The sequence below is a fragment of the Bipolaris maydis genome (assembly GCF_028858645.1).
Source record: "Bipolaris maydis strain C4 unplaced genomic scaffold PSV08scaffold_20, whole genome shotgun sequence".
Lineage (NCBI taxonomy): Eukaryota > Fungi > Ascomycota > Dothideomycetes > Pleosporales > Pleosporaceae > Bipolaris > Bipolaris maydis.
In genome coordinates this window covers 222,042-249,339 of record NW_027093876.1, presented here as the reverse complement: position 1 = coordinate 249,339, position 27,298 = coordinate 222,042, and the positions used below count along the sequence as shown (strand labels likewise).

At 39.5% G+C, this 27,298-nt stretch overlaps 4 protein-coding genes across 4 annotated transcripts; 1 reads left to right on the top strand and 3 right to left on the bottom strand.

Annotated features, from left to right (window-relative positions):
- Positions 1-238: 238 nt before the first annotated feature.
- On the bottom strand, positions 239-3,481 carry PSV08DRAFT_375441 (ferric reductase transmembrane component; the record flags this gene model as incomplete). The annotated part of the gene is made up of 3 exons (XM_014217579.2): positions 239-2,190; positions 2,627-3,247; positions 3,343-3,481. 3 exons carry the CDS (start codon positions 3,479-3,481, stop codon positions 239-241), a joined length of 2,712 nt encoding a protein of 903 aa, XP_014073054.2.
- A 273-nt stretch (positions 3,482-3,754) lies between these two features.
- Positions 3,755-5,045, top strand: PSV08DRAFT_366940 (retrieval of early ER protein Rer1). The gene is made up of 4 exons (XM_014217558.2): positions 3,755-3,946; positions 4,072-4,189; positions 4,291-4,587; positions 4,636-5,045. The coding sequence occupies exons 1-4, from the start codon at positions 3,881-3,883 to the stop codon at positions 4,719-4,721; spliced, it is 567 nt and encodes a 188-aa protein (XP_014073033.1). The 5' UTR covers positions 3,755-3,880; the 3' UTR covers positions 4,722-5,045.
- A 342-nt stretch (positions 5,046-5,387) lies between these two features.
- On the bottom strand, positions 5,388-8,287 carry PSV08DRAFT_191892 (uncharacterized protein; the record flags this gene model as incomplete). The annotated part of the gene is made up of 7 exons (XM_014217530.1): positions 5,388-5,529; positions 5,603-7,146; positions 7,194-7,648; positions 7,695-7,747; positions 7,797-7,819; positions 7,868-8,026; positions 8,066-8,287. 7 exons carry the CDS (start codon positions 8,285-8,287, stop codon positions 5,388-5,390), a joined length of 2,598 nt encoding a protein of 865 aa, XP_014073005.1.
- A 1,214-nt stretch (positions 8,288-9,501) lies between these two features.
- PSV08DRAFT_406224 (P-loop containing nucleoside triphosphate hydrolase protein) lies at positions 9,502-11,271 on the bottom strand. Its single transcript, XM_014217542.2, has 3 exons — positions 10,844-11,271; positions 10,345-10,760; positions 9,502-10,296 (listed from the first exon to the last, which is right to left on the bottom strand). The coding sequence occupies exons 1-3, from the start codon at positions 11,152-11,154 to the stop codon at positions 9,641-9,643; spliced, it is 1,383 nt and encodes a 460-aa protein (XP_014073017.1). The 5' UTR covers positions 11,155-11,271; the 3' UTR covers positions 9,502-9,640.
- Between the last annotated feature and the right edge of the window lie 16,027 nt (positions 11,272-27,298).

Sequence of the window (27,298 nt, the reverse complement as noted above, 5' to 3'; positions counted from 1 at the left end):
AGGAATACATGCGTAATAACCCCTGACATACATCCTTCTAGTCATTCACAATGCAGCGGTAGCGTCGAGTCGCAGCCACATCGCCAGATACACTTGCGAAAACTTCCGCGAAAAGGCAGACATTTAAGAAAGGAGAACAGCGTGGTCGCTTGATTTATATTCAGTCTTCAGGAGGGAACCTATAAACATATCCTGTACGTACCCAAAACAGCCAACAAAAAAGGGGCGCCAGATAATATCACCACCCAAACTTCTCAACCTGAACGTCTACATCTCTACCATTGTATATCATCTTCGCACACGTATTCCTTACATCCCTCACCAAACCATCAGGCCCGCTAACCACAACACCCGTTCTCCCCCCTTTCCTTGTTTCCTGCTCCACCCACTCCCTCAGAATGTATCCAACATTTGGTCGTCCAGCCGTACTAGTCGGGGGCGGAATGAGCACGTCCAAGCCCCAGTTTTCAAGTTCTTCTAATTTACTTTCCGGGATCCACAGGCGGTGGTCGGGTGCATGCATAATCCACAATAACTTGACTTTCCTCTTGGTGCGGGTGGAAGCGGTTTCGGGATCGATTGAAGAGGGGCAGAGAAGGGAGTGAAGAAGGGGATATGCGACAGCGATTCCAGAGCCGCCTGCGATGAGAATGGTGGTATTGGAAGCTTCGAGCATGTCCAGAGCGTGGGAGGAGCCGTAGGGACCGTCAAGGCGGATGCGAGTTTGTGTAGTGGTGCGAGCATATTGCAGGAGGGTACGGGTGAAGCCTGATTCGGCTTGGGCGCGGATAAGCAGAGTGAACCATGCGTGTTTTCCTTGCGAATCGTCGTTTGTTGTTGTTGTTGTTGTTGGAGCGGCGGAAAATATGGTAAAGGGATGAGATTGTATGGCGTGCTTGCGGGATAAGGCGGGTACAGTAAGGAAGATGTGCTCGTTCGGTTTCCACCCTTGCCTCATATTCTTCGGTGCTAGTGTAGACTTTCGAGAAGCTACTTCCCAGTTTGCGGAGACGAGGAAGGTTTCGTCATCTTCGAGGACGGTAAGGGTTGCGGGATGCGTGCTCGATTTCAGCCACAGCCGATACACCAGTCTATCAATGAGGAAGATGGCGAGGGAAATACCAACATATGGCCTGGAGGTATGGTGGTGGAACCATAGGAACACTAGTCCGGCGACTTGGAGCACTATGTGAAGGCCCAGGAATATCTCGTACCACCTTTGCCGAAAACTGCCTAGACTCGTAAAATAGATCAACTCGTATGCGATAAAGGCAGCCAAGCCTAGAAGAACCACGCGGTTGAATAGGAACTTGGCCAGCGTGAAACCCAGATGTCTCAGCGACCCGTACCATACGGCTACCATGCCCAGAAAGTGCAAGAAAGCCTCCAAACACATGAGTTCTCCAACTCTTCGATGGAAAATGTTCAGGCTTTCGTATGAATAGCCTGTTAAGAACTTGATGGGCTGATTCTTCGCGGCCAGAAGGTATAACAGAGGCAGATTTGCGACGAAGATAAGACCACATCGGTCGCCAAATACGAAGAGGTAGACGAATGTCAAAGGCATGCGGTAGAGGTTGTAGAAGATGTTCAAGCCAACCCATGCGAGGACAAGCAGCGAGACGGCGTTGGTAGGAAGGGTTTTGTTGATGATGGGTATGCGAGGCGGTTGGTATTGGAGAGCGGCCTTGAGTATGTAAAATGGTCGCCATACACCAACGCGCTTGGGTTGCGGCCGTCGTGAAGGAAGCAGGGGACTGGATTCATCGGCGCTGTTGGATGTCTTCACAGTGGTGCTGCCCGGTGGTGTTGCACTGCCTTCTATAGTGCTACTTGAGCTACTCCAAGCTTCTGTATCTTCTGTGCTGTAGGCTTCGTTATTGTGCGTCTGGGCGGCAGCTTCCCGTCTCCGCCGGTGCAATATGAGCTTCTCGCTCCAGTGCCATATCGAAAAGACCAACAAGACGGCCACCAGGACCAGATTGTAGGTAATTAGGAGCCTCCGACTAAATAGGATAGCCACGACTAGCTTTCTAAAGCGTGGGTCTTTTCCAGGGTCATCAGGATCTAAAAGGGGGCCGCCGCCAGCGGCTCTAAAGCTGTCGTAGTCATGCTGGAACCATGGTGCTGGAGTGGACGGTGTTGCTGTCAACGCAAAGCGGAGAGCGTCTCGTAGCCACGGTGGAGTAGCTTCCATGGTGCAAGATGAGATGGGTAAAGGGCGGATGCACCGGGAAGCAGTAGCATATTAGATGGCGCAGTGTTCCCCACAGTGATCGCGTCATGTCACACGCCCATGCACGCGTGCGGGTTGTCACGTGTGATAAGCCAGCTGACTTATCTCAATCATTAGTTATGCCGAGGCCCGTCTAACTGAATTGAGACGGGATGCATCTCTAGCATTGCCATGCTCTGCAAGTGCCTTGTTAGGCTTTGCCATTTTTAGCAAGAATAGCTGAAGAGCAAACTCATGACTTGATTTGGCGACTACATGTACGTAATCTCTGTTTTGTCGCTCATTTGTTTGTCCAAGTGGCCTTCTCCTTGGCCGCAAAAGCAGCCATGCCAATCTTCTGGTCCTGGCTTCCAAACAAGCCATGGAACACCCTCCTCTCGTATTCGACACCTTCCCGAATACCGAGATCCTGGCTCTTGTTCACCACCTCCTTTGCCGCCTTGACTGCGATTTGACTGTAAGATGCGATCTTGGCCGCTGTTGCAATGGCACCGTCGACGCATGCCTCTGGTGTCTCGAACACCTTTGCAACAAGTCCCCATTCACTTGCTTGTTGCGCAGTGATGTTGTCGCCCGTAAGAATAATTTCCATGGCTCTTGATTTGCCAATTGCCTTTGTCAAGCGCTGCGATCCACCCGCACCGGGAATGACGCCCAGCTTGATCTCTGGCTGTCCAAATGTTGCCTTAGGTCCCGCATACATGATGTCTCCCATCATGGCGAGCTCGCAGCCTCCTCCGAGTGCGTAACCATTGACAGCCGTGATGAGAGGCTTCTTGAGGAATGTGACAAGATCTGACCAAGACTCTATGAAGTCGTTGCCATACGCATCGCTAAAAGTAAGGTCTTTCATCTCCTTGATGTCGGCGCCTGCCGCAAAAGCCTTCTCTGAACCAGTGAGGACGACGGCACCAATTGACTTTTCATTTTGAAAGTCACGCAGGGCCTGGTTGACCTCGAGGATCAGAGGGGTGCAAAGAGCATTGAGAGCCCTTGGCCGGTTAAGCTGGACTGGATGCTGTCAGCAAACATGCTTGAAGCATTACCGTATGATACAAGACTGATATATTTGAATGAAGAATTGAAAATCCATCTTTCGTACTTACTCAAACCAACACCCTCCTTTGGCACCGAAACAAGCACATGCTCGTACGGCTTATTGGTAGTGATTCCCCTCACAAACCTAGGTAGTCCGGTAGACCGGAACTGGGAGGCTACCCTTGGTGCTGAGCGGAATGCTTGCATATTGATTATCGCCAATTGGACCTTCACTCTCGAGACCAGCTCTTTGATATTGCAGTTGGATCAAGGAGAGCACGTGTGAAGAAGAGAGAGCACACGTATATGTACTTACATAGCTTCCCTTCCAAGTGGGTAGAATCGGCCACCTCGGTAAAGCGCCCGCCAAAGCCTGGAATTGCTGGGAAGCTGCCAATGACGCCTCCTAAAGTCTTTTGGGCCTAGCGCCATCCCCAACTGTGTGCCGCCCTCAGCCACAGCCCTGTTCCGCAGGCTCATGATTTTGACACGACTCAACAACTTGCCCCTACTAAAGACGCGCCATTCCGACCACACCATCGCCAGTGTCGCCATTTTCAGGATACAGTCTTCATCGCACAAAACCGAAGAGCAAGCGACGCAGCCATGGACGCCCCGGAGCCGGATACCCCCTTCTCTGCGGTAACAGCGCAAACAACAAAGTATGGACGGGTAGGTTATTTCCCCAGGGGGCATCGCGCATTTATTTGCCGACGCGCGATAATATAAACGAGGCGACGGAAATACAAGCCGAACTGGCTTTTGGAAGATGGCATATTTGCTAATGCGCTGCGCAGATGTTCCAAGCATACCTAGACAAGTCAACGCCATACACCACATACCGATGGGGAGGAACCGGAGTCCTCTTCCTGCTCTTTGGTCTGCGCATATTCCTCGCTCAGGGATGGTACATCGGTATGTATCTGCCCTTTCACTTTCGACATACCACAGTTTCCGAATAGTTCTATGTAGCGACGCATTTGTTGTAATATGCACATTACTGACCACAATTGCAGTTGCCTACTCTCTTGGCATCTACCTCCTGAACCTCTTCCTCGCCTTCCTCTCCCCCAAATTCGACCCAGCGCTCGAACAAGATGAAGGCATGGAAGACGGCAACGCCTCAGGCCTTCCCACAAAAGAGGACCAAGAATTCCGCCCATTCGTCCGCAGGCTGCCCGAGTTCAAGTTTTGGTACTCGACCACGAAGGCCATTTCCATTGGCTTCTTCTGCAGCTGGTTCGAGATCTTCAACCTGCCCGTCTTCTGGCCCGTCTTGGTCGTTTACTGGCTGATTCTGTTTGGCCTGACCAGTAAGCTTTACTTACCTACTTCTACATCACGCCGGCTAACCAATACAGTGCGACGACAAATCCAGCACATGATCAAATACCGCTACGTCCCCTTCACCGTCGGAAAGGCGCGTTACTCGGGTGCTTCCAACTAAACCAGCCCCCAGCAATCTGCATCCGTCCACCTTTGATTTTCACCAGATTGTACAACTTTTGGGAATGGGTTTCGCCCTTGGGCTGCTTGCATCTAGGACACCGGCGCTTTTCCTTTTGAGGCGCGAAGATAGACTTGAGAAGCCTTGTTTTCGTAAAGACGAGAATTGTTTTGGGACCAGTAGTGGTGTGTTGGCTTATACGATAATGGTTGGACGATATACAATGCTGTACGTGTAGTCGGGTAGACGGCGCGATACAGCTACAAATGTCAAAAACACGATTAATTCAAGGCATTTGGTGTCTTTGCATTTCAACCTTCGGAAAATGACTTGTTAGTTTGTGAATTTTTCTGGGAACTTGTGTACAAGCACCCCGAACAAGTAGTTGAGATGGTGTGAGCAGTATCTAACAAAGGTAGCAATAGCGGGGCAACGAAAACGAGTTGCAAACCACCACCACTCTACTCTACACTACTGATATCGATGCCAGTTTTTCCACCAAGTAGATATAAAAGAATACTGTTATGCATTCTAGGCCAGGTATCCAACACAAAACAACAAAGAAACAAGAACTCATGCAACAACATCAGACAACCGCCCGACAACGCTACTCAAACGCAACAGAAGCATAAACCAAACCGCCACTAATGGTGAAAAAGACCAGTCCTACTCAACACGCATAGCGGGAGCCTCAAGCTGCAACTCAGCCAATGACGCCTTCCTCAGCCCCGTACCCACCTTGATGCCATTCTCCTTGACAAGATCAACTTCCTTTGTGCAAATCCAGGTGGATGCGTACATGTTTACCCTACAGTCATCATGTTAGTACAGCTGCATACAATAGTATATGAAAAGAAAGGAGTAGGGAAGAGACAACATACCGATCAATACACGTTCCCGGCAACCTGACTGCCACCCTCTTAACCGTAAACCCACACTCGGCAAAGACTTTAATGTACCACGGCTCCAAACCAGCACTACGTAGCATAACGCGGCCCTTGACTTTGAGTGCACGATTCAGTGCGCGGATCTGGCGAAGCGCTTGAGTACCGTTGGGTGGAAACCAGTCCATGCTGTCCATCACGACGACAATGGTCAGAGTGCCTGGCCGCATGCGCGAAATCACTTCTGAGATTTCGTCGGTATGGATGCGCAGACCGTTGAAGGCACCGGCCTTGGAGAGCTTGACGTGCGATTTGGGGGAGAGATAGGTTGGGTGTGAGGTTGGGGTGTAGTGACCCAAGAGAGTGAGCAGGTAGTAGTGGTTTGAGGTACTGAGGAGTGTGGTGTTGACTACGGGCTCAAAGGTGTTGAGGACGTATTCGTAGATTGCGTTGCCGCTTGAAGACTTGAGCTCCTCGTCTGAGGGTTCTTCGTGGAAGGACATGTATTCTGCAGCGGCATCTTTGGGTTTGGTTGCTTTGGCCTCGTCGTAGTCTTGTGTTTTTTTGAAGTCGACTTCGATGACGTCGCGTTGAGCAGGGGGGACACCGAGTGCTTTCCACAACCACTTCTCGTTGCCGAGGATGGCGTAGGTGAGGATCTTGGAATGGAGCACCGTCTTGATGCTGCGTTGCCAGATTTCACGCTGTTCGTTGAGGGTTTGCGCCGCACACAGAGCTTTGACGTCGGCAGTCATTCCTAGGAGGCGGAAGAGCCAACCAGCGATTGCAATGGCATTTCCGGAGCCGCCAGAGTAGTAAAGACCTTTGGAAGACGAAGAAGAGAAGATGGAAGGACCGTTTTGGACCCAGAATTGGAACGCATCGGAGGAGAGGTGCGGGCTGAGCTTCTGGATAAGTAGGTTGTGGAAGTCGGGGTGTTTGCCTTCGCCAAAGAGTTTCCAGACATCTTGGTAGCCGAGTGCAGTGAAGGCAGCGACTTTAAGCTCAAGTAGATGATTCTGTGACGGGTTGAGGTCTACAGCGTGGACGCGACGGCAGTTCTCTATGCAGAAAGCAAGAATGTTGTCACCAGCAGATCCAATTGCGAGGACTACATCGTTGGAAGTTGGCTTCAGAAGTCGCATGTCAGCCACATCATCTTCCCAGGTGAATGCGTAGATGTACGAGTTGTTGAAACGAGTGTGCTTGGGAAGGGACGAGTCGTAATGAATGCGCCAGTGGTGGTTTTGGTACCATGCTGATGGAAGAGGCAAGCTAGACTGTAGATTGACGACCGCGCACTCATAAGCTTTGGAGTGGACTTCTGCGTCGCTTGGTGCAGCTCCGGTTTGAAGGTCAAGCGCATTGAGGTATGGGGATTCTGTAGCAGCAGCATCAATCTTGGCGAGTTTTTGTGTGGATGCACCGTGGTCCTTTGAACATCCGATCCAGATGTAGTAAGGTAGCTTGATACCAGTGTTGAAGAAATTGTTTCTGGCGTTCATACTAAGGATGGTGCCGTGTTTGAACTCCAAGTAATCCTGACTCAGGTTAGAAACCATTGTAAATATTGAAGAACTTGACTTACTCTTCGAGCAGGGCCAAGTGAAATTCTGTCGATAGCGAACCACTCTCTCCAGAATACTCGTGAGAGCCACATGCAATGACGGTCGATGGCACCACCAATATAGTTCCTGCCCCTAAAGTCCACTTGATCCTGGATGTAGAAGTCGACGACACCAAAAACGCCGTTAGGGCTCAGAAGGCTGCCCACAGAGTCAATAACGGGATAGAACTCGGGTATCATGCTCAAAGAGTAGCTCATGGTGACCAGCTCAGCTCCTCCAGCATCAGCATTCTCATCAAGGTCGCGAACAGTGTGACCCTGGGAGACCTTTTCTTTGTGTTCATACGCTTGTGGCTCGTGTTCATGCAGGCGGAAAGCACGCGCATCCTGGCAGATGACTTTGACGTTTGTCCACCCAAGGCGGGCGAAGCGCTTGCGTGCCATTTCGCAGAGACTAGGCGAGAGATCCACGACGTCTACAATAGTTAGTGGTGCTTCATTCATGGGACTTGGAAAACTCACAAACTGAACGGAAAAAGCTCGTCACTGGGACAAAAGCGTTCATTTGCTCAACACTAGAAGTCTGTTAGCATCATACTGTAAGACTGGCACATCAACGCTTACTTGTAACCAGTTCCTCCACCAATCTGTCACTATTAGTATCAAAATCCACTCTAGTTTACGCATCCACCTACATCAACCCAGACAGGGCGTTGTGAAATCAGACCAGCTTCAGCGCGGTGTTTCAGTTGCGCCGCGACCAGTCCCAACATATCCTCGCGGCCGCAAAGGAGTCTGGTACGGGTAGCATCGTAGACTTCAGCCTGTGCTTTGTAGAAGCTCTCCTGTTTTTCCTGTCAGTCACGGTGAGTATATCTATGTATTCGACGTACAAGAGCGTCTTGCTGGCTTCCAGATCCATCACCAGTGTGTGGCTTTAAGAAGCAGCCATAGATGAACTTCAGGTATGCCTCGACGGTGCTAGGCTCTTGTCCTTTGCTCTTCGGTCTAAGCGCAATGGCAAATACGGCGGCAAGGAAGAGGCCAATGATACAGAGGGTGAGCGTAAGTTGATGGAAGGGGTCACGCGGAACGAAGGCTGAGAAATCCAGCATAGTTGCGACGCTGCAACAGAGCAGAGGATCAAGAACCACAGAAGAGAAGAGATTATAATGTCAAACAAAAAGAAACCCCGCCATGGAGGGGTTATATGAGAAACATTCCGAAGCATCATTCCGACTTCGGTTCGTCACAATGCATCCCCACATGATTGCAAGCCAGCCACCTACTGTGTAAGGCAACGTCTTCCCTGTCTTTGAGGCTTTTCAGCCAATGGTGCCCGCCACATGCTTCGAAATTTCTAAGACGGTACGAGGCAACCTTGCACTGACGTCGGGTGTGATAGTGAACCGCGAGAAGTGCCCCAACTTAATCAACCGCCAGAGGCGGCTATGCAGGGTCCTGGGGGGACCGAGTATTTCTCCAGATCTTCAGGGAAGCCATGGGGAGGCGATAGAATAACCGGCCTATCACGTCGAGCTATCATTGCGCGTGGGTGTAGCGTGGGTGTAGCGTGCCTGGTGTTGAGGTTGGGTGGTTGAGGTCCGTTGTTGGGACGTGAGCCAATCAGAGGGGGCGAGGAAGGGCGTGCCAGAACCACTGATGGAAATGCAGGAACGTGGTCAGCTCTTGAACACATGAGCGAGGCGCAATACCCTCGGCCCTGTTTCCCTTTCTGCAAGTCACTTTGTATTATCTAGTCCTTGACGATCCGGACCATGTCGGCATTTGCAGACTCTGCGCAATCGTCAGCAAAATGCTGATCGGTTCACCACCCACATAGAGTGCCACCGGCCAGAGAGAAGGATACAGACGGCACATTGGTATTAGGCAGCCAGAAGGAGAGCTGAAAGAAAAACGTGTATATGGGCAATACAATGGTACGACATGGCTGTAAAGTGCTGTTGCAACACGAAAATGGGCTCATAGGTAGCGTGGCGCAACACCTGTTGTGATGACGAGGCCTGTAATTCGTCGTTAATCCGTTTTCTTGCCGGAGTCACCTCCTGTGCCAGGGAAGCTCGAGGGTGAAGTGCCGGGAGGGGCATCTGTAGTCCACAGCGAGCTGTTTGGGGTTGGGAGCAGATGATGGAAGTGGAGGCAACTTCGCTATTACTCTGCTTGGCCATGTGACATGCGCCGCATTGATGAATATGGCCACACCAAACTCTTGATCGGTATTGTCTTGGATATGAACACACAGTACAATGGATGCTCCCCCCCCCCCTCATGCTAGTGTCTCTCATCTCTACAAAGTAAGCATAGTGTATAGTGAAAGATGTCAACCTTTATTCATTCATGTTCGTCATTTCGGCAGTGGTACTACGATGAAGGTCTAAGTATTATTACAAGCCGGGTACAAGAACACATGCCTGCAAGCAGCAAAGCCACCACCATCTGACCGCACCTTAGGCGTAGAAGTTGACCGTGTCCTTCTTCTTGGCCTGCACCTCAGCAATAGCATCCACGTAGTGCTCGTGGCTGATCTTCTGATGACCAGTTCGGAGAGCAATCATACCAGCTTCGACACAAACAGCCTTCAGCTGAGCTCCGCCAAACTCATCAGTACTGCGTGCCAACTCTTGCCAGTTGACACCATCGTCGACGGTCATTTTCCTTGAGTGAATGCGCATGATCTGTGCGCGAGCCTCCTCGTTTGGCAGCGGGAACTCGATCTTCCTGTCCAGACGGCCAGAACGGAGCAGGGCGGGGTCCAAGACATCGACTCGGTTGGTGGCAGCCAAGACCTTCACGCGGTCATCCGAGGCAAAACCATCCAGCTGGTTGAGAAGCTCCAACATGGTTCTTTGCACTTCTCTGTCTCCGGACTTTTCGGAATCGAAACGCTTTGTTCCGACGGCATCCAACTCATCAATGAAAATAATTGAGGGGGCCTTTTCTTTTGCTAAAGCGAAGCAGTCGCGGACCAGTTTAGCACCGTCACCGATGAACATTTGTACGAGTTGTGGGCCCGCAAGTTTGAGGAAAGTAGCGTCAGTTTGCGCAGCGCATGCTCGTGCAAGAAGCGTCTTTCCAGTACCCGGAGGACCGTACATCAATGCACCTATGCCTTGTTAGCTAGTGTCATTGGGCACTCAAGCATTATGCTTACCTTTGGGAGCCTTGATGCCGATCTTCTTGAATCGTTCCGCTTCCTTCATTGGCCAGACTACCGCCTCTACGAGCTCCTCAATTTGCTTGTCCAGGCCTCCGACATCAGTGTACTTTTCTGTTGGCTTCTCGTCGACTTCCATGGCCTTGACTCGGCTGTCGTACTCTGCCGGTAGTGTATCCAGAACAAGGTAAGAGTCCTTGTTTACACCAATCAAGTCTCCGGGTTTGAGCTTCTCATGGTCGACAAGACCGATGAGGGGCAGGAATATTGTCTGTCGCGTAGATGTCTTGATGACGGCCGACTTGCCAACACGGGTGGCGTCTAGATCGATATTTGCACCTTCCTCAGCGGCCTCCGCTGTGACATCGAGATCGAGGATTTCAACGACGTTTCCGACAAGATAGGGTAGTTGCCTGTAGAATGTCAACATATCGCCCTGAAGATGGCGGTTGGTAAACACGCTGCGGGGCCGACCGCCGGCACCGAGATGGCGTACCTGTTATTTTCAATCTTGTCTAGGTTGTCCTTGATCTTCTCGTTCATCGATGCTTTCTCATGTGTGAGCCGCTGGAACTCGCTCTTCATGATGCGCATGTCGTTCTCCAGTAACCGCCTCCGCGCAATGATGTCTCGTGTACTTGAGTTCAGGATCTCCTCGTCGAGCTGCTCCTCCTCTGGCTCCGCATCCTTCATGTCCGCATCGCCGTCGGCCTTCTTTCCATCCTTGCCGCCGTCTTTCTTATCATCGTCCTTTCTCTCTTCCTTCTCGTGGCGCTCAAGATCATCGAGATCCTCGAGTGTGGACATGGTGGCGGTCTAGTGTAAGTGATTGTATGTGAAAATTAATCGACCAAGGCAAGTGGTGCTTATCCTGGCAATCGTAAGTAAAACCCGCAGGTAAGAGATTGAAGATAGTGCAGCGTTGATGAGGCTCTGTTTGTGAGGCAGCTATGGATTACGAAGGTGAGAGCTCCCGCGATTACTTAGCTCCGCTCCGACTCTTGGCGTCGCCGCACCGAGACGCCGATCAGTCGCGTTCAACACCAACGTAGTGGGAACAACCACCAAACCGTCACTGACATTTCTCACAACCGACCAGATCAATTCTGCTCTAGTAATTATGCGTGATTCTTCCTTTTGCATCTACCAAATATGTACATCGGACTTTTGTTAGGTGTGGTACCTGTACATATGTACGGTCCGCTAAGCTTCTGCACCCCAGCACTGCAGATATGATATTTGAATTCCACAAAGATAGTATAAATGATTGTAGAAAATTGAAATTTACTTCTATTATCCCTTCCGTTCAAATTCGTACTTCTGTGTTGAGGTCGATGAACAGGCGTTCGCGATTCCATCCCCTTAACCCCATCTCTCTTGCCGCAAATGACCATTCGTGGTCATTCGATATATCTGTCTATTTTGTACTCACAAATAACCATTCATGAGTCATTTGACATACATATCTATTTGTTGCTGTACATATAAGTAGTTTCGATGTGCTTTCCGTTCGCATCTTGCCACTGAGCGGTGTAATGAGGTTCAGGATCACTCTCACTGGAGTGCTTAATTTTCTTGCTCTTAGGTGAGTATTCGAACTTATCACAATGCTTTGTATTTTTTACGTTAAGAATGCAGCCACAGCATCAGTGGGTACATCGGCCTTCTCGATGGCATCTGCGAATGGGTCCATGACGCTCGATGAAAGCACTACTCGGTTCTAGGCCTCGGTGCTGGTTGCGAATTTGACATCAATCGCACAACCACCGTTCATCACCTGCTTGAAGAAGGTGCTAGAGAGGACCTTGTTGAAGGCCATGTTGGAAGATGTCTGTGTATGGTGCAAATACTGGAAAGCTGAGGTACAAGTGATGAGTGAAGGATACTTTGCTGATATATCTAGTAATTGGCTTCCAAAATGGAGGAAGGGTATATTGATATATATACAGAGGAGAAAAGAAGGAAGTCTAGCCTAATGAATAGGTTTGCCATGAATGAACAAACAATCAAGCCGACCTCGGGCTTTGCAATCAACAATAACACGGGGTCGTGGCAGTGAAAGTGAATCTTCAAGCGCCATTGATAGCCCTCGAAGCGCCTACAAGCTGCTTACACCCCGAGGCGAATCACTAAGAGCGGAGGGTATGTCTTCAGATGCTGCACCATGATCTTCGTGACTATGCGACGTCAGTGATCAGTAGTACAAGCCCTACTGAGCGACCAAGTACATCGCATATCAATATGTGGATTGCCTAATAATTAGGGCCTCTTAGTAGAGATAATTAAGTAGGCAAAGTGAAAAGATGTAGTGAGACAAGCCATCGCGGATTGGCCAGAAGGAAACCAAGTGAGCGCTTAGCCTACCATAAGAAGCGGGCTATTCGGCTGACCAAATCAGACAGCACACACCATTACACCTTCACTACAAATCAACCCTCACTATCAAGACAGCTTTTCGCCCATAGAGTCCGACTTCAAAGCTCTCCACAGATGCTTCCCAGTCGTTTGTCCTATCGCATATACCCGATTTCACGTATAGGGATCAGAATGACATCTACTATCGTGGGTAAGTCAGGTCGCGTATATGTTCAGCGCGAGTTGCTCCGGGAGTGCAAAGACCCTAGATTCAATATCTTCAAAGCCGAGTACGTCATCAAGATCTCACTTCTAGGATGTCTCTTAACAGAAGTCTTTTTAGATCTCATAGCGAGTCTTTCGTCTTAAAACAAGTATGCAGATCATTCCACGACCTGTCATTACGTCTTGCAGCAGATTTCCCCCAATCTCGTCGGCTTCGCATGCACGTTGATATCAGTGAGGACGAAAAATTCCTGATTTATCCCTTCTATCAACATACCCTGCTTGGACTGCTTCGAGACGATCCAGAAATCTCAGATGCAGCACGGAAGAAAATTCTGCAGGAGACAGGAGAAGCCATACAAGAACTACATAGCAAGAACTGGGTGCACATGGGTACGATCTGCAGTTCAAATTAATCTATTCCGACAATATACCAACTGACGATCAATCTTGGTAGACATCAAGCCCGATAATATACTAGTCAACTGTGTTAAATGTGTAAAACGTTAAAGGTGAAGGAAAGACTTGTAGGGTAGCTAGTACCCAGCCACTTAATATTTTCACCTATATATACTCGCGCTCTAACTACCTTAGTTAGCTAATAAATCTATTATTAAATAGGTTATAAGCCTAGATACCTCTGCTGTAATAAAAACTCCTTCCCCTTCTATTTTTTAAATATTTACTAATAAATAGCTCCCTTAGTTAATTTAGTACGCTAAAATTAAAACTAATAGAGCTTATAGGAATAAAACTAGTAATAGCTAACTACTCTAAAATATTATAATAGCGTATTAAGTAAAAATATCTAAAGTAGACTTAGCTAGTATTCTAACTAGAATAACTTAAGTTTAGAACTTATATCTAGAAATATACTTATACTTAGTAGGGCCTTTAGTAGTTAGAGATATAAGTGATATAGTATTACTAGTTTTACTCTACTACTATAAGCTACTTATACTTAGAGTGCCTTAATCTAACTTTATTAGCTAAACTATAGGAGTACCTAATAGGCGCTTCTTACTTTAGTTAGTAGTTACGTATTTCTTTTATATACTTAGTAGGCTTTTATATAGTTCTCTACTAACAGCGTAGTAGGTAGAGTATCTTATATTACTAGAGTAATTAAGGCTAATAGCTTACTTAGAGATATTAGTACGTAAATAGTTAATATAATTATCTTATAATAGTACTATTATAGCTTTACTATCTCTAAGGTTATATCTATATAAGATATAAGAATAATATTAAGCTTAATTTTTAAGTTGCGTAGTTAATGTTAAGAGTATAGCTCGAGTAGAAGTAATATAAGACTTCCGATGTTAAGCTTCTTATTAGTTAGTTTTCGCAGATAGAGCGGTAGGGTGTAATATAGTAGATGTTGGAGATATAAGCTCACCAGCTAATCTCCGATAGAACCAAGTACTCAACCTTCAACCAAGACACGTCAATTAATCTATTACTAGAAGCTATTATGCTATTATCTAGTAATATCTATCTATTACGCCATAGATTACGCAAGCTACTACTAAGAAGACTCTTCTAGAATCTAAGACAACGAATATATAAGTAGTAGAAGAGCTAGTAGATAGAAAGTAGAGAAGAGTAGAGCGAATCCTACAGACTACCTTAGGAAGGCAATTTAACTATTCTCTCTCCCCTAGCAATATCTTTTTATCTCTTATTTATCTCTCTTTACTAGAACCTTCGATAAGCTGCCTCTAAGTCTATTACTAGACAAGTAGAAGGCAGAGACCTCTACCTCTAAGCTACTAGTAGAACAAGCAGCAACTTCCGCTACCTAAGTAGTAATATTCTAACAGGTTATGAGCCCGGATTACGCGATCTATCGAAGCTTCTAGTACTATACGTTTATTGTGATCTATTACGATCAGCGCTGTCTATATAAGAACTATACCTATCTAGGTTAGTTTCTTAGTAAGAGCTAGGGTAACAAGGGTTAAGAGGATAACCACGGCGAAGAGCTGAGAAACTCTATCATCCGAAGTCAGATCAGCTGACTAGAACTATCTATCGATCAATTGAATAATCCAGCGATCGATCAATCCATCGATCGACTTACCAGCCCACCAATCTATCAATCCACCAATCTATCAATCTATCAATCTATCAATCTATCGATATTTCAACCTATCGATATTTCAACCTATCGATCTATCAATCAATCAATCGATCAATCAGTTTTTTCAATCTATCAAGCTGACGATCTGCAGCTAGAGTTCTTTATAGTAAGGACAGTAACTGCAATAGTATCAGCATAAGCTCGATCTAACTAATTAATCTATCAGTCTATTAAAATGGCTGACAGTATTTTCAAAGTACTAAAGCTTAAAGGAAGCTTAAATTACGATATGTGGGCTATAAGGATTCAATCAATTCTAATTTAACAAGATTGCGGCGATATAGCTGTAATAGCCGACCTTACACTAGAAGAACGTCCAGAATCGTTCAAAAACAATGAGACAAAGGTACTATCTACTATAAGACTTAGTCTTGAAGATGGACCTCTCCTACAAATAAAAGAAATCAATACTCCAGTAGAGCTATGGAACAACCTTAAAGCTCTATATGCGCAAGAAGGTTTTAGCTCAGACTTTCTTATCTGCAAAGAACTTATTAATACTACTGTTTCAAGCTGCTAAAACAACGTGGAAAACTATCTTCAAAAGCTATTAAGGCTTACTTTCAGCCTAAAAGCTCGAAGTATCGAATTACCAAGCAGGTTTATTGCTGCGCTAATACTCAATAACTTGAGTTCAGATTTCAATTATCTAGTCACAGCAATTACTCAAGATTTTAGATCAAATAAAGAAATTAATCTTGAAACAATGAGCAGTCAGATTATTGACGAAGCTCGACGACTAAAATCGATCAAAAACAGCTCCAACAACTCAATCCAAAGAAGCGATACCAAACCTTACCAAAGGCATCAAATCTATCAACCAGCTCATCGATCCAATCATCGATCAGATCATCGATTCGATCATCAATCCAATCATCGATCAGATCCAACCCATCGATCTGATCAATACCATCGATCCAATCAATCCTATCGAAACCAGCAGCCAAAGGATATCGAAATGACCTTACCAACCCAACAATATAAAAGCTCAAAAAACTGCAGCTTCTGCAGAAGAAATGGGCATACAATTGATCAGTGTTGGCAGAAAGATCCAAGCAAACGCCCCAACCAAGGCTCCAATAGATCTGAAACAGCTCTATCAACAATAGTATCAGTTAACCAAACTATCGCTGATATCAATATAACCCAATCGGTCAAAACAAACAAATCTATTGAATGGATACTAGACAGTGGAGCTAGTGCGCATATCTGTTCCGACCGAACGCTGTTCAGAAATATCAGCAGTATTTCCAACACCTATATCAAATGGGGTAATACAGGAACACTATTACCAGCGATTGGTAAAGGAGAAGTACCAATTACTTTTACTAGCACTAATCAATCAGTTGTGCTAAAAGAAGTACTCCTTGTACCAGAGTTTCGCGTCAACCTACTTAGTCTCTATCAAGCAGTTGAAAAAGGAGCTGAATTCAAGTTTGCGAGGGACTATAGTCTAATTATCCAATCCAGCCAAATACTAGCCAAGGGCTACTACAATCGAAAAGTCGCGATCTTTCACACGACTAGCGATATCCATCAAAACGATCAGATCCATATACAAGCCAATTATACAGCACTGCTGACAGAACAGCCCATACCATCCGAACTAACATCAGACGATACCAATATATCTGATCAGCTAAAGCTATCAGAACAGCCCAATTAGTCAAAATCGATGCCAACCGATCAAAACGATCAAAACTATCAAATCGATCAAATCGATCAAATCAATCAAACAGAAGAAAACGATCAAATCGATCTATTGCATCGACGTTTCGGCCATATTGGTAAAACAAGCTTAAATAAGCTTTGTGACAACACCAACGGCATGAATTCAAATATTAAAACAAACAACTCATTCAGCAACTGCGAGATCTGCTTAAAAAGCAAATTTACTAGCAAGATAAGCAGAAATCCACCAATAACTCAAGTCAATGAGTTTGGCGATCTTATATACTGCGATCTAGGAGGACCTATCAAGCCAAGAACGAACAAGGGCTATAGGTACTACATTACCTTCCTGGACTACCACACGAAATATCTAGAAGTGGACCTTCTCACATCAAGATCAGAGCTTATAACGCCAGTCAAAGCTTTTATTAAAAGAGCTGAAGTTCAGGATTCAAAGCTAATTAAGCTCATTCAATCAGATAATGAGCTAAATACCAAAGAATTACAAAAGCTATCAAATCGAAGAGGGTTTAAGTTACGTTTTACTTCCCCCTTCAATCCTGAAGCTAAAGGTGGCGCAGAACGAATCAATCGAACCCTATTCGACAAGATCAGAGCTCTGTTATTTGAAGCAAAAATGCCAAACAAACTTTGGGCAGAAGCCTTACTCGCAGCGGTATATCTATATAATAGAACACCGCATAGTTCTATCAATTTTCGAACACCTTTCGAAGCAAAATACGGAATAAAACCAAATATTAACAATATCAAAATTTGGGGATCACTAGCCTATCGAAAAGAACCAAAGGAATTCGTGGGTAAGCTCGATTCTCGAGTCCAACCGTACTACCTTACTGGCTATTTAAGTAACAATCTATATCGACTAATTGATCTAAAGTCGAATAAGATTGTAACTGCAAGGGATGTTCAAATACTTGAAGGAGTATTCAACGATTAAGCTTATGATCTTGAATCACAACTAGTAATCGATCAATACAACGATCAATCCGACGATCAATCCAACGATCAACTAAATGCTGATCCAAATACCAACCAAAACCTTCATCCAATGGTAGATCAGACGAAACCAGTGAATCAAAACGATCAGAAATCCACCAATCAAATGAAAACAGTTGGACGAAATCCAATTGTACTTATCAAGAATAGAGCTAGAACGACAGAATCAGCCCTATCTACCGAAGTTACAACAGAGGATATTATTCTTAAAGAAATCCTATTTACCTCCAAGGATATTACCGATCCAAAAAACTACTCCCAAGTTCTTAAGCATGACAATAAGGATCAATATCTATTGGCAATGCAAAAAGAGCTAGATCACCTGCAAAAGAATAATACTTGGACGCTTGTACCAAGGCCTTCCAACCAACCAGTACTTAAAGGACGCTGGGTACTTAACAGAAAATATCAACAAAACAACGATTTTATCTTCAAAGCTCGTTGGGTAGCCAAAGGTTTTCAACAAGAGTTTGGCATTAACTATCAAGAAACGTTTGCCAATACTACAAGGCCCGATATTATCCGTCTGTTACTTGCGATTGCGACAGCCTAAGGCTGGGCTATACAGAGCTGGGATATAAAACAAGCTTTTCCAAATGCACTAATCGATACCACGATCTATATCGAACAACTAGAGGGATTTTCAAATTCAAATTATCCTAACCACGTTTGTTTACTTAATAAGGCTCTATATGGGCTTAAACAAGCTAGTCGATAATGGCAGAAACTGCTATTAAGCTTACTCTATTAACTAGGTTTTCAATCCTTGCCGATCGATATAGCTACCTATATCTATTAAAAATAGAAAATAATAATCGCAACCTATGTGGACGATTTACTCATTTTTGGACTAGACGAACAAAGGATTTAATAGCTATTCTATAAGCTATCTGATATATTAGAGCTTGAAATTAAAGACCTTGGCGATGTAACTGAATTCCTAGGTATCCAAATTAATCGATCTAATCGATCGATATATATTAGCCAAGAAAGCTATCTTCAACGGCTGCTTACTCGTTTCAATAAGCAGAACGTTAAGCCAAGAAAAATACCTTTACCACAAGGTACTAAGCTTGCAAAAAACGACCAAACAGCAACGCCAAAAGATATTAATCTATTTTAATAATAAATTGGCGCACTAATCTATCTATCTATCCTTACTCGGCCAGATATTACCTACGCAGTTAATCTTCTATCGCGATTTATGGCCAATCCAAGCCCTGAACATTTTAGCAACCTTGATCACCTATGGGGATACCTATCGCAATTAAGCTAAATTGGACTATTATATCAACTTAGCTCTAATATTTAAGAAGGCTCTATCAAAACTGATCAATCTACATCGATGGGATTAGATTAGATCAAACTGATCGGATCCACCGATGCAGATTGGGGGGGTGATTTTGATACCCGCAGATCCACCACAGGATATATCTTTTTACTCTAGTTGAACAAGAGTTATTGCGCAATTTTATGGCTATCAAAGCTCCAACTAACCGTCGCGTTATTAAGCGCAGAAGCTGAATTCATGGCCTACCGCGAAGCTACAAAACAGAGTATCTATCTAAACTAGATTATTAAAAGTATTAAACCACTGTTTGATATATTATTAGATGGAACTGTTACTATATACTCTGACAGCTAAAGCGCAATTCAACTATCTAAAAATCCTACCTACCACGCGAGGACGAAACACATTGATATTTAATACTACTTTATTCGCGAAAAGGTGGAGGATAAACAGATCCAAATACAATACCAAAGTACCAACCAGCTACTAGCTGATTGTCTCACCAAAGCTACAAACGCTGATAAGATTCAAGATTTTCGATCGCAATCGAATCTAGTCAATCTATCAGATCTATCAAACCAATCCATCAAACCAATCCATCAAACCAATCCATCAAACCAATCCATCAAACCAATCCATCAAACCAATCCATCAAACCAATCCATCAAACTAATCCATCGAACCAATCTATCGAACCAATCTATCAAAACAATCCAACCCATCAGATCGATTGAATCTATCAGCCTAAGCTCATCGAAACAAACAAGCTAATCAAAACTAGCAGATTAATCAGATCTCAGCTGCCTAGCTTAAGGGGGTGTGTTGGAGATATAAGCTCACCAGCTAATCTCCGATAGAACCAAGTACTCAACCTTCAACCAAGATACGTCAATTAATCTATTACTAGAAGCTATTATGCTATTATCTAGTAATATCTATCTATTACGCTATAGATTACGCAAGCTACTACTAAGAAGACTCTTCTAGAATCTAAGACAACGAATATATAAGTAGTAGAAGAGCTAGTAGATAGAAAGTAGAGAAGAGTAGAGCGAATCCTACAGACTACCTTAGGAAGGCAATTTAACTATTCTCTCTCCCCTAGCAATATCTTTTTATCTCTTATTTATCTCTCTTTACTAGAACCTTTGATAAGCTGCCTCTAAGTCTATTACTAGACAAGTAGAAGGCAGAGACCTCTACCTCTAAGCTACTAGTAGAACAAGCAGCAACTTCCGTTACCTAAGTAGCAATATTCTAACAGTAGATAGTAACATATAAGTAGAATAACTCTCTATATTATACTTATACTTAAAACTTAAGTTAAACATATTAAGCTATAAGGGCTTAATACCTATACTATATACTAGGGAGTAGAAGTGATTATATATAATTAATATAGTAATTATAGATAATTAGGTAGAAGGCGTAGCTCTAATTAGCTATTAAAGTAATCGTGTACGATTAATAAAGTAATTATTAATAATCGCGCTCTAATTAGCTAGATATATCTAATTATGTATAATTAGTTACGTAACTATAGTATAGTTAAAGAATTATAGCGTAGCCTTATTCTTTAGATCCTCTAAACTAATTACTTATAAGTAGCTTACCTTAGCTTATAATATTACTTCCTCCCTTCTTAGATTCGTTCTTAAATTACGTAGTTCTACCTAAAGCGTATATTAATAACTAAGAGATTACTCTATATTATATAGTAAGTAGTAACTATATCTTTCTTTTTTTCTTTCTTTTACTAGCGTTACTTATAATTAAGCTCTAAAATTTTCTATATAAACTATTTAGCTAAAGTCTCTTATAATTATTATTTTCTATAAGGTATTATTTACTATATTATACCTAATTCTTATTTTTATTATACTAAGTATACTTATCTAGGGTAGAAGTATATAAATATATCTTAAGAGTTGTTAGACTATACTTATAAAGAGTATTAAAAGAAAGTTAATAATAATAAAAAGTTATTAGCTAAAGTTATTTCGCGGCTATTATAAAATAAGAAGATATTAAAGTAAGCTAAAGAGCATATATATAAGAAGGCGTTATACTTTACGTCTAAAATAGAAAAGTTAAGAGAAACTAAGGTAGTAGATAATAGTAATTATCTAGTAGCGTTAATTAGTGCTACATTTTCTTCTATAATATAGGTAATATTAGAGATATTAGATAAGTCTATTATAACATTAAGCGTTATAAGCTTAAGTTCTATTTAAAGTGCGTAGTATAATTTTTCTTAGTATATATAGTGTTTTATTTATTATTTTATTATAGATAATAATTTATTTAGATTAATAGTTTAGGTAAAGCGTTATTTAGTTTTTTACTTATAGGTACTTAGTTTAATTCTTACTATTATTATTATTAATATTTTTAGATTTTTTATTTATAGTTAGATAGGTTAGATTCTAGTTTTTATATATTCTCGCTATTAAGGTATTCTAACTATTTAACTAGATATTTAGTTTTATTTCTTTTTATATAGTATAAAATAATTCTTTTAACTTTAAATTTATTTTTTTCTTTAAGTTTATAGTAGAATATCTTTTATAGTAGCGTTTTAGAGTCTACTAGTTCTAATAGTTATATATAAAATCTTAGGTATATCTTTATATTAGCTAGTAAGTTAAGTATATAAGTAACTAGTCTATTTTACTTTAAAATTAAAAATAGTCTAACTTTAACGTAGTCTAGTCCCTTACTTAAATATTAGGTATAAAGGTTCTTTATAAGTAAATATACTCTATCCTTCTTTTTTAGCTAAAGTACTATTTTTCTTTTCTTATTCTAATAGGAAATACTTTAGCATTAAGCCTATTTAAGTAACTTTTATAGTTTTTTATAAATTTTCTTTAGTTATTTAGCTATTATAATAGCTACTTCTATCTTTAAACTTAAATATATTCTAGTAAAGAGATTTAGATATTATCTATAGTTAGTAAAAAATAGTATTTTACTTATTACTTCTAATATTTTATTATTATATACTATCTATACTATAGATAGTAGTTATACTTAATTATCTTACTAATAATTAGTATAAATCCTAAGATATATCTTTATTATTTAATTTATTTATTTTATCTATTTATTAGTTTATAAGTAGTAAGCTATTAATAGCTTTCTCTTAGTTCTAATTACTATAAGTAGCGTTATCTAAAAGTTAGATATAAATAGTTTATCTCTATTACTAATAATTAACTTTAGTATTCTATAATATTAAATAATCTAATTATAGATAATATATACTAAGTCTACTACTATATAGTTATTTTTAAATAGTATATACTCTACTTACTTTATAAAGTAATCTACTATAATAAGTATTATATTATAAGTAACCTTAGTTATTAAATTCTTTAAAGCTAGTAATCCTATAATAAAATCTATAAAAATATCTACTTATAGTTCTTATAGTAGTTCTAAAGCTTATATCTTTCTATAAAGTATATATATACTATACTTATTTCTCTAGTATTCTACGTATTTAGTAATATATACTATAACCTTATCTTTTATACCTTTAAATTAGTAGTTATATTAAATAAGTTCTATTATTTTAGTAATTTCTTAATATCTATATATAAGGTTATTATAATATTCTTTAATAATAGTTTACTATACTTTTTTAAGTATATTATTCTTAATCTTTATAATAATATTAAGTTTATATATAAGTTTTAGTTTTCTATCTTTATTAGTTCTAAGTATAAGTTTATTAACTATTATTTTAGTTTCTATAATATTATATTATTAGCTAAGAGTATCTACTCTTTTATTTTCTTTTTCTAGTATATAGATAATCTTAAACTTATATTATTCTAATAGTTTAGCCTATCTAGTCTATCTTTAGTTAAGTATCTTTATTATTATAAAGTATACTAGGTTCTTATAATTTATATAGATTATAAGTTCTAAGTAGCTTTCTATATATACTTTCTAGTACTATAAATATACTATAATAGCTAGTAGTTCTTTATTATATATATTATATTATTCTTCTAGTTCTAAGAACTTTCTTAAATAGTATACTACTAAGTACTATTTATTACTAATAAATATACTAGTATAGCCTCCTAAGACTAAGTCTAATATATTTATTTTAATCTTTATTAGTATACCTAGAGTAAATATCTTAAAGTATAGTAGTATAATATATACTATCTTAAGCTTATTAAAGGCTTTATCTACTTTCTTACTCTATATAAATAGTATATTCTTACGCGTAAGTTATATTATTAGTATTATAATCTTTAAAAAATTTTAAATAAATTACTAATTAAAGTTTATAAATCCTAAAAATAATTAAATTTCTATAACTATAGTTAGTATTAGCTAGTTCTTAATAACTTAAATCTTCTCTTTACTTATTTATACTCTGTTAACTCCTACTATATAGCCTAAGAAGTTAACTTTAGTCTTATAGAATTTATACTTCTTTAGCTTAAGTTTAAAGCTATATTTACTTAGTGTCTTAAGTACTATCTTTATATATCTAATATAATTCTTCTTATCTTCTAAATAAATAAGAATATTATCTAAGTAAGTAATAATAAATATATTTAGGTATAGCTTAAGTATATTATTAATAAGTTCTTAAAATATTACTAGAGCGTTTATAAGTCTAAATAGTATAACTAAATACTTATAATATTTATAATAAGTTCTAAATACTATTTTTTATTCTTTATTTTTCTTTATTTTAATAAAGTAGTATTTATCTTAGAGATCTAACGCTATAAAAATTTTTATATAAGATAATTAATCTCTAAGCTCTATAATATTTAATAGTAGGTATTAATTCTTTACTATAATATTATTAAGTTACTAATAATTAATATATAGTTAATCTATACTATTCTTCTTTAGTATAAATATAATTAGATATCTTACTAGTAACTTTAATAGTTATATATATCCTTTAGCTAGACTCTTATTAATATACTCTTTTAGTACTTTAAGCTCTCTTTCTAATAGTTAATATATAGGCTTAAAAGTTAGTATCTTTTCTTCCTATAGAACTATCTTATAGTATTAAAGTTTATACTCTAGTAATACTATTTTATTTACTACTTTTTAAAATAGATATTTATATTTCTTATACTATTTAAAGAACTCTAAAGTTATACTATTTTCTTTTCCTCTTACTTTATAATTTATTAGCCTAGTTTTAGTATTTATAAAGTATAGCTTCTTATTTTAAGAACTACCTTTTAAGTATACTCTCTTCTTAGCGTTATTATACTACTTAGTAATATTACTTTTATTTACTATTAAACTCTACTAATATATAAGCTAGCTTATAGTTATGTTTATTTTATAGTACTTAAATTAAAATACTTTTAACTTTTAATTAATTTATAAGTTATATTTCTTAAGCTATAAAAGTTCTAAAATAATATTATAAGTAGCTAGTCTAATAATATCTAGGTTAATCTCCTTTATATACTCCTAAATACTAAGTATTACTTATCTAACCTTATATATAATCTTATTTTTATTTAGTATTAGCTTACTATTAGCTATATATAGTAAGTAAGGCTATTATTTCTATTATACTTTAAGTTTAGCTTAAGCTACTATATACGCTAAAATATAGTTTACCTATAATCTTAAATCTACTAGTACCTATATCTATATTCTATTAAGCTTTATCTTAAGCTTTATTAATTCTAAGAGTTCTAGTACGTTAATTCCCTTAGAGGGGCCTTATTACTCTATTATTAGCTTAAAAAAGACTCTTTTTATTAATATCTATAGTAGTTTTTTACTACTATATACTTCTTATATTTATTACTAAAGTATATATACTATTAGTCTTCTCTATATTTTATTAAAGAGCTATTTACATACTATACTTTATATATTATCTATATTTATATAATATCTTAAGAGTTTTCTTATTCTAAAAAGTATATTCTTTTTTGTTTATCTTATAAGTATCTTAGGTAGCTATTATCTTTATATTTATACTATAACTATTTATACTTAAGTATACTTTTAGTATACTATAGACTCTATTTAGCTTCTCTCTTATCTAAGTAGTAAGTTAGATAGTAGTTATATATATATATAGTCTATAATATACTTATATAGTTTTTATTTCTTATATTATACTAGTACTATATAGATTTATAAAAATTATTCTATCTTTATATTTTTTATACTTATATTACTTCTTAAAGTATAAGTCTCTATTCTAATCTTTTAATATTAGCTATAATATATATATATATTAGTAGTTATTAAGTAGTCTTAATCTTATAGTAGTTAATATCTAATTATAAGTACTATAATATTTAGTATTTATTAAGTAGTATCTTATTATTATTATAAGCTATATTAGGTTATCTAAGTAGCGTAGATAGTATATTAATCTATTTATTTACTTTTACTAAGTTATCTTTTAGATAAGTCTTAGGTAAGTCTAGTATTATACTATTTTACTTTTTTATATAAAGCGTTAATAGTCTATTCTCTTTTTAGAATTATATTATCTTCTTATATTTAAATATAAAAGGTTATTCTTCTTTATTTAGTATCTTATATTTCTTATTACTAACTAGTTTAGCCTTAGATATATCTTTAGATATAGTTAAAGTTAAGTTATTTAATCTACTAATAACTTTTATATTATCTAAGTAATATTTAATTTTTAGTTAAGTAATAATATTCTATAATTTATTATTATTTAACTCTAACTTATAATATAAAACATTAAGCTATTATTTAATCTTATTCTTACTTATATAGTTATATACTATATAGCCTTTCTTACTATATATATAGTAGTTAATTTTCTTCTTATTATTCTTATTCTTTTTATAGTAAGGCTTACTAGGTCCCTTTCCTTAGTTAATATTATTAAAGTATATAGGTTTATATCTATTAGTTATATATATACTAAGTATTTTAAGCTAATAGCTTCTTTATTACCTCTAGTTAGGCTATAAATATTAGTAGTATTATTATTAAAGCTAATTATTTCTATTATTATAGTTACGTATTTCTTAGTTAAATAGTTATTCTTCTAATATAAGCTTATATAGCTTATTATTAAGTTAAATAGCTTTTACTATAAGTTTATTAAGAGTAGTAATATTAGCTCTACTTCTTATAAGTTCTCTATATACTATTAGCTTAAGGCCCTATTAGTATATATATATAAAAGCGTTATTATTCTATTTAATATTTATTATATATTATTAAAATTAAGTTATATAATTAGTAGTAGACCTAGTTTAGTATAGAGTCTAAATCTTATATTTTGTAATTAGGGATTCCTTAAAAAGTAAAAAGTTTTATTATATTTTAGCTTTAAAAGTATTCTAGTCTTTAACTAGATTAGTATTCTTATTATTATTAATAGAGTTATCTATATATTATCTAATAATAGAGTTAAACTATTTCTTTATATTACCTTAGTAGTAACTAGTAGCTAAGATAACTTTATCTTTTTTATTAATCTTATTACTAGCTAAGTAGAATGTTACAAGTAACAAGAAGGATTCTCTCCTTGACGAAGGGATGGGAGGCAGGGAGCCTATGGAACGTCCACGTCAGAAGGTAATGATCAACGCGGGGCGTAGATCACGTGACTTGGCATCTCGCCAAGACAGGACATCTGGAGATGTCAGGTCCTCTGGAGATGCCAGGACATCTAGAGATGCCAACGACATCTGAGATGCCAGCGGCTTGGCCAGATGCCAGGACTGAAGCAATGAGGATATAAGGATGGATGGATTTCATTATTTACTCTCGTTGTGGTCAACTCAAATTGTACTTTCTTACTAGTATCTTTACTTAACAAGATTGTTACCTGTTAGTCTATAGCAATATAGATTAAGTTGTCTAACCTTTGTTACCTTTCTATCCAAGCACACCACTCCACTGTCTCGCCAGACAAACTTCACGGAACACTAACGTAAGGCTCATCGGCCATAGTGGCGGACCCGACCAGAGCAGTATAGACCCAAACCCCGTGTAACACTTTGACCACCCACGGATTTAGTGGACTTAGGAAGATTAACATTAGGACGCCCGATTAAGATTCAAGGATGTCTCACAACCAGGCTCAGTCGCAGGCAGGTGCCGGTGGACCAGTCCAGAGTCCCGGACCAGTGCCCACTCCAGCAATCGACGACGAAATGCTGACCCCGAGTGACGACGAGGTGGATGACGACGCACACAACTTACGAGAGTTGCGGAATCTTAGGCACCAGGCCACGATC

Bases quoted from the DNA above. Each gene is read 5' to 3' on its own strand.
- PSV08DRAFT_406224 (XM_014217542.2), bottom strand. From the start codon at position 11,154: ATGTCCACACTCGAGGATCTCGATGATCTTGAGCGCCACGAGAAGGAA. The intron at 10,761-10,843 runs GTACGCCATCTC...GACATTCTACAG, and splicing joins GACAAGATTGAAAATAACAG to GCAACTACCCTATCTTGTCG. The intron at 10,297-10,344 runs GTAAGCATAATG...AACAAGGCATAG, and splicing joins CGGCATCAAGGCTCCCAAAG to GTGCATTGATGTACGGTCCT.
- PSV08DRAFT_366940 (XM_014217558.2), top strand. From the start codon at position 3,881: ATGGACGCCCCGGAGCCGGATACCCCCTTCTCTGCGGTAACAGCGCAA. The intron at 3,947-4,071 runs GTAGGTTATTTC...TGCGCTGCGCAG, and splicing joins AAACAACAAAGTATGGACGG to ATGTTCCAAGCATACCTAGA. The intron at 4,190-4,290 runs GTATGTATCTGC...CCACAATTGCAG, and splicing joins CGCTCAGGGATGGTACATCG to TTGCCTACTCTCTTGGCATC.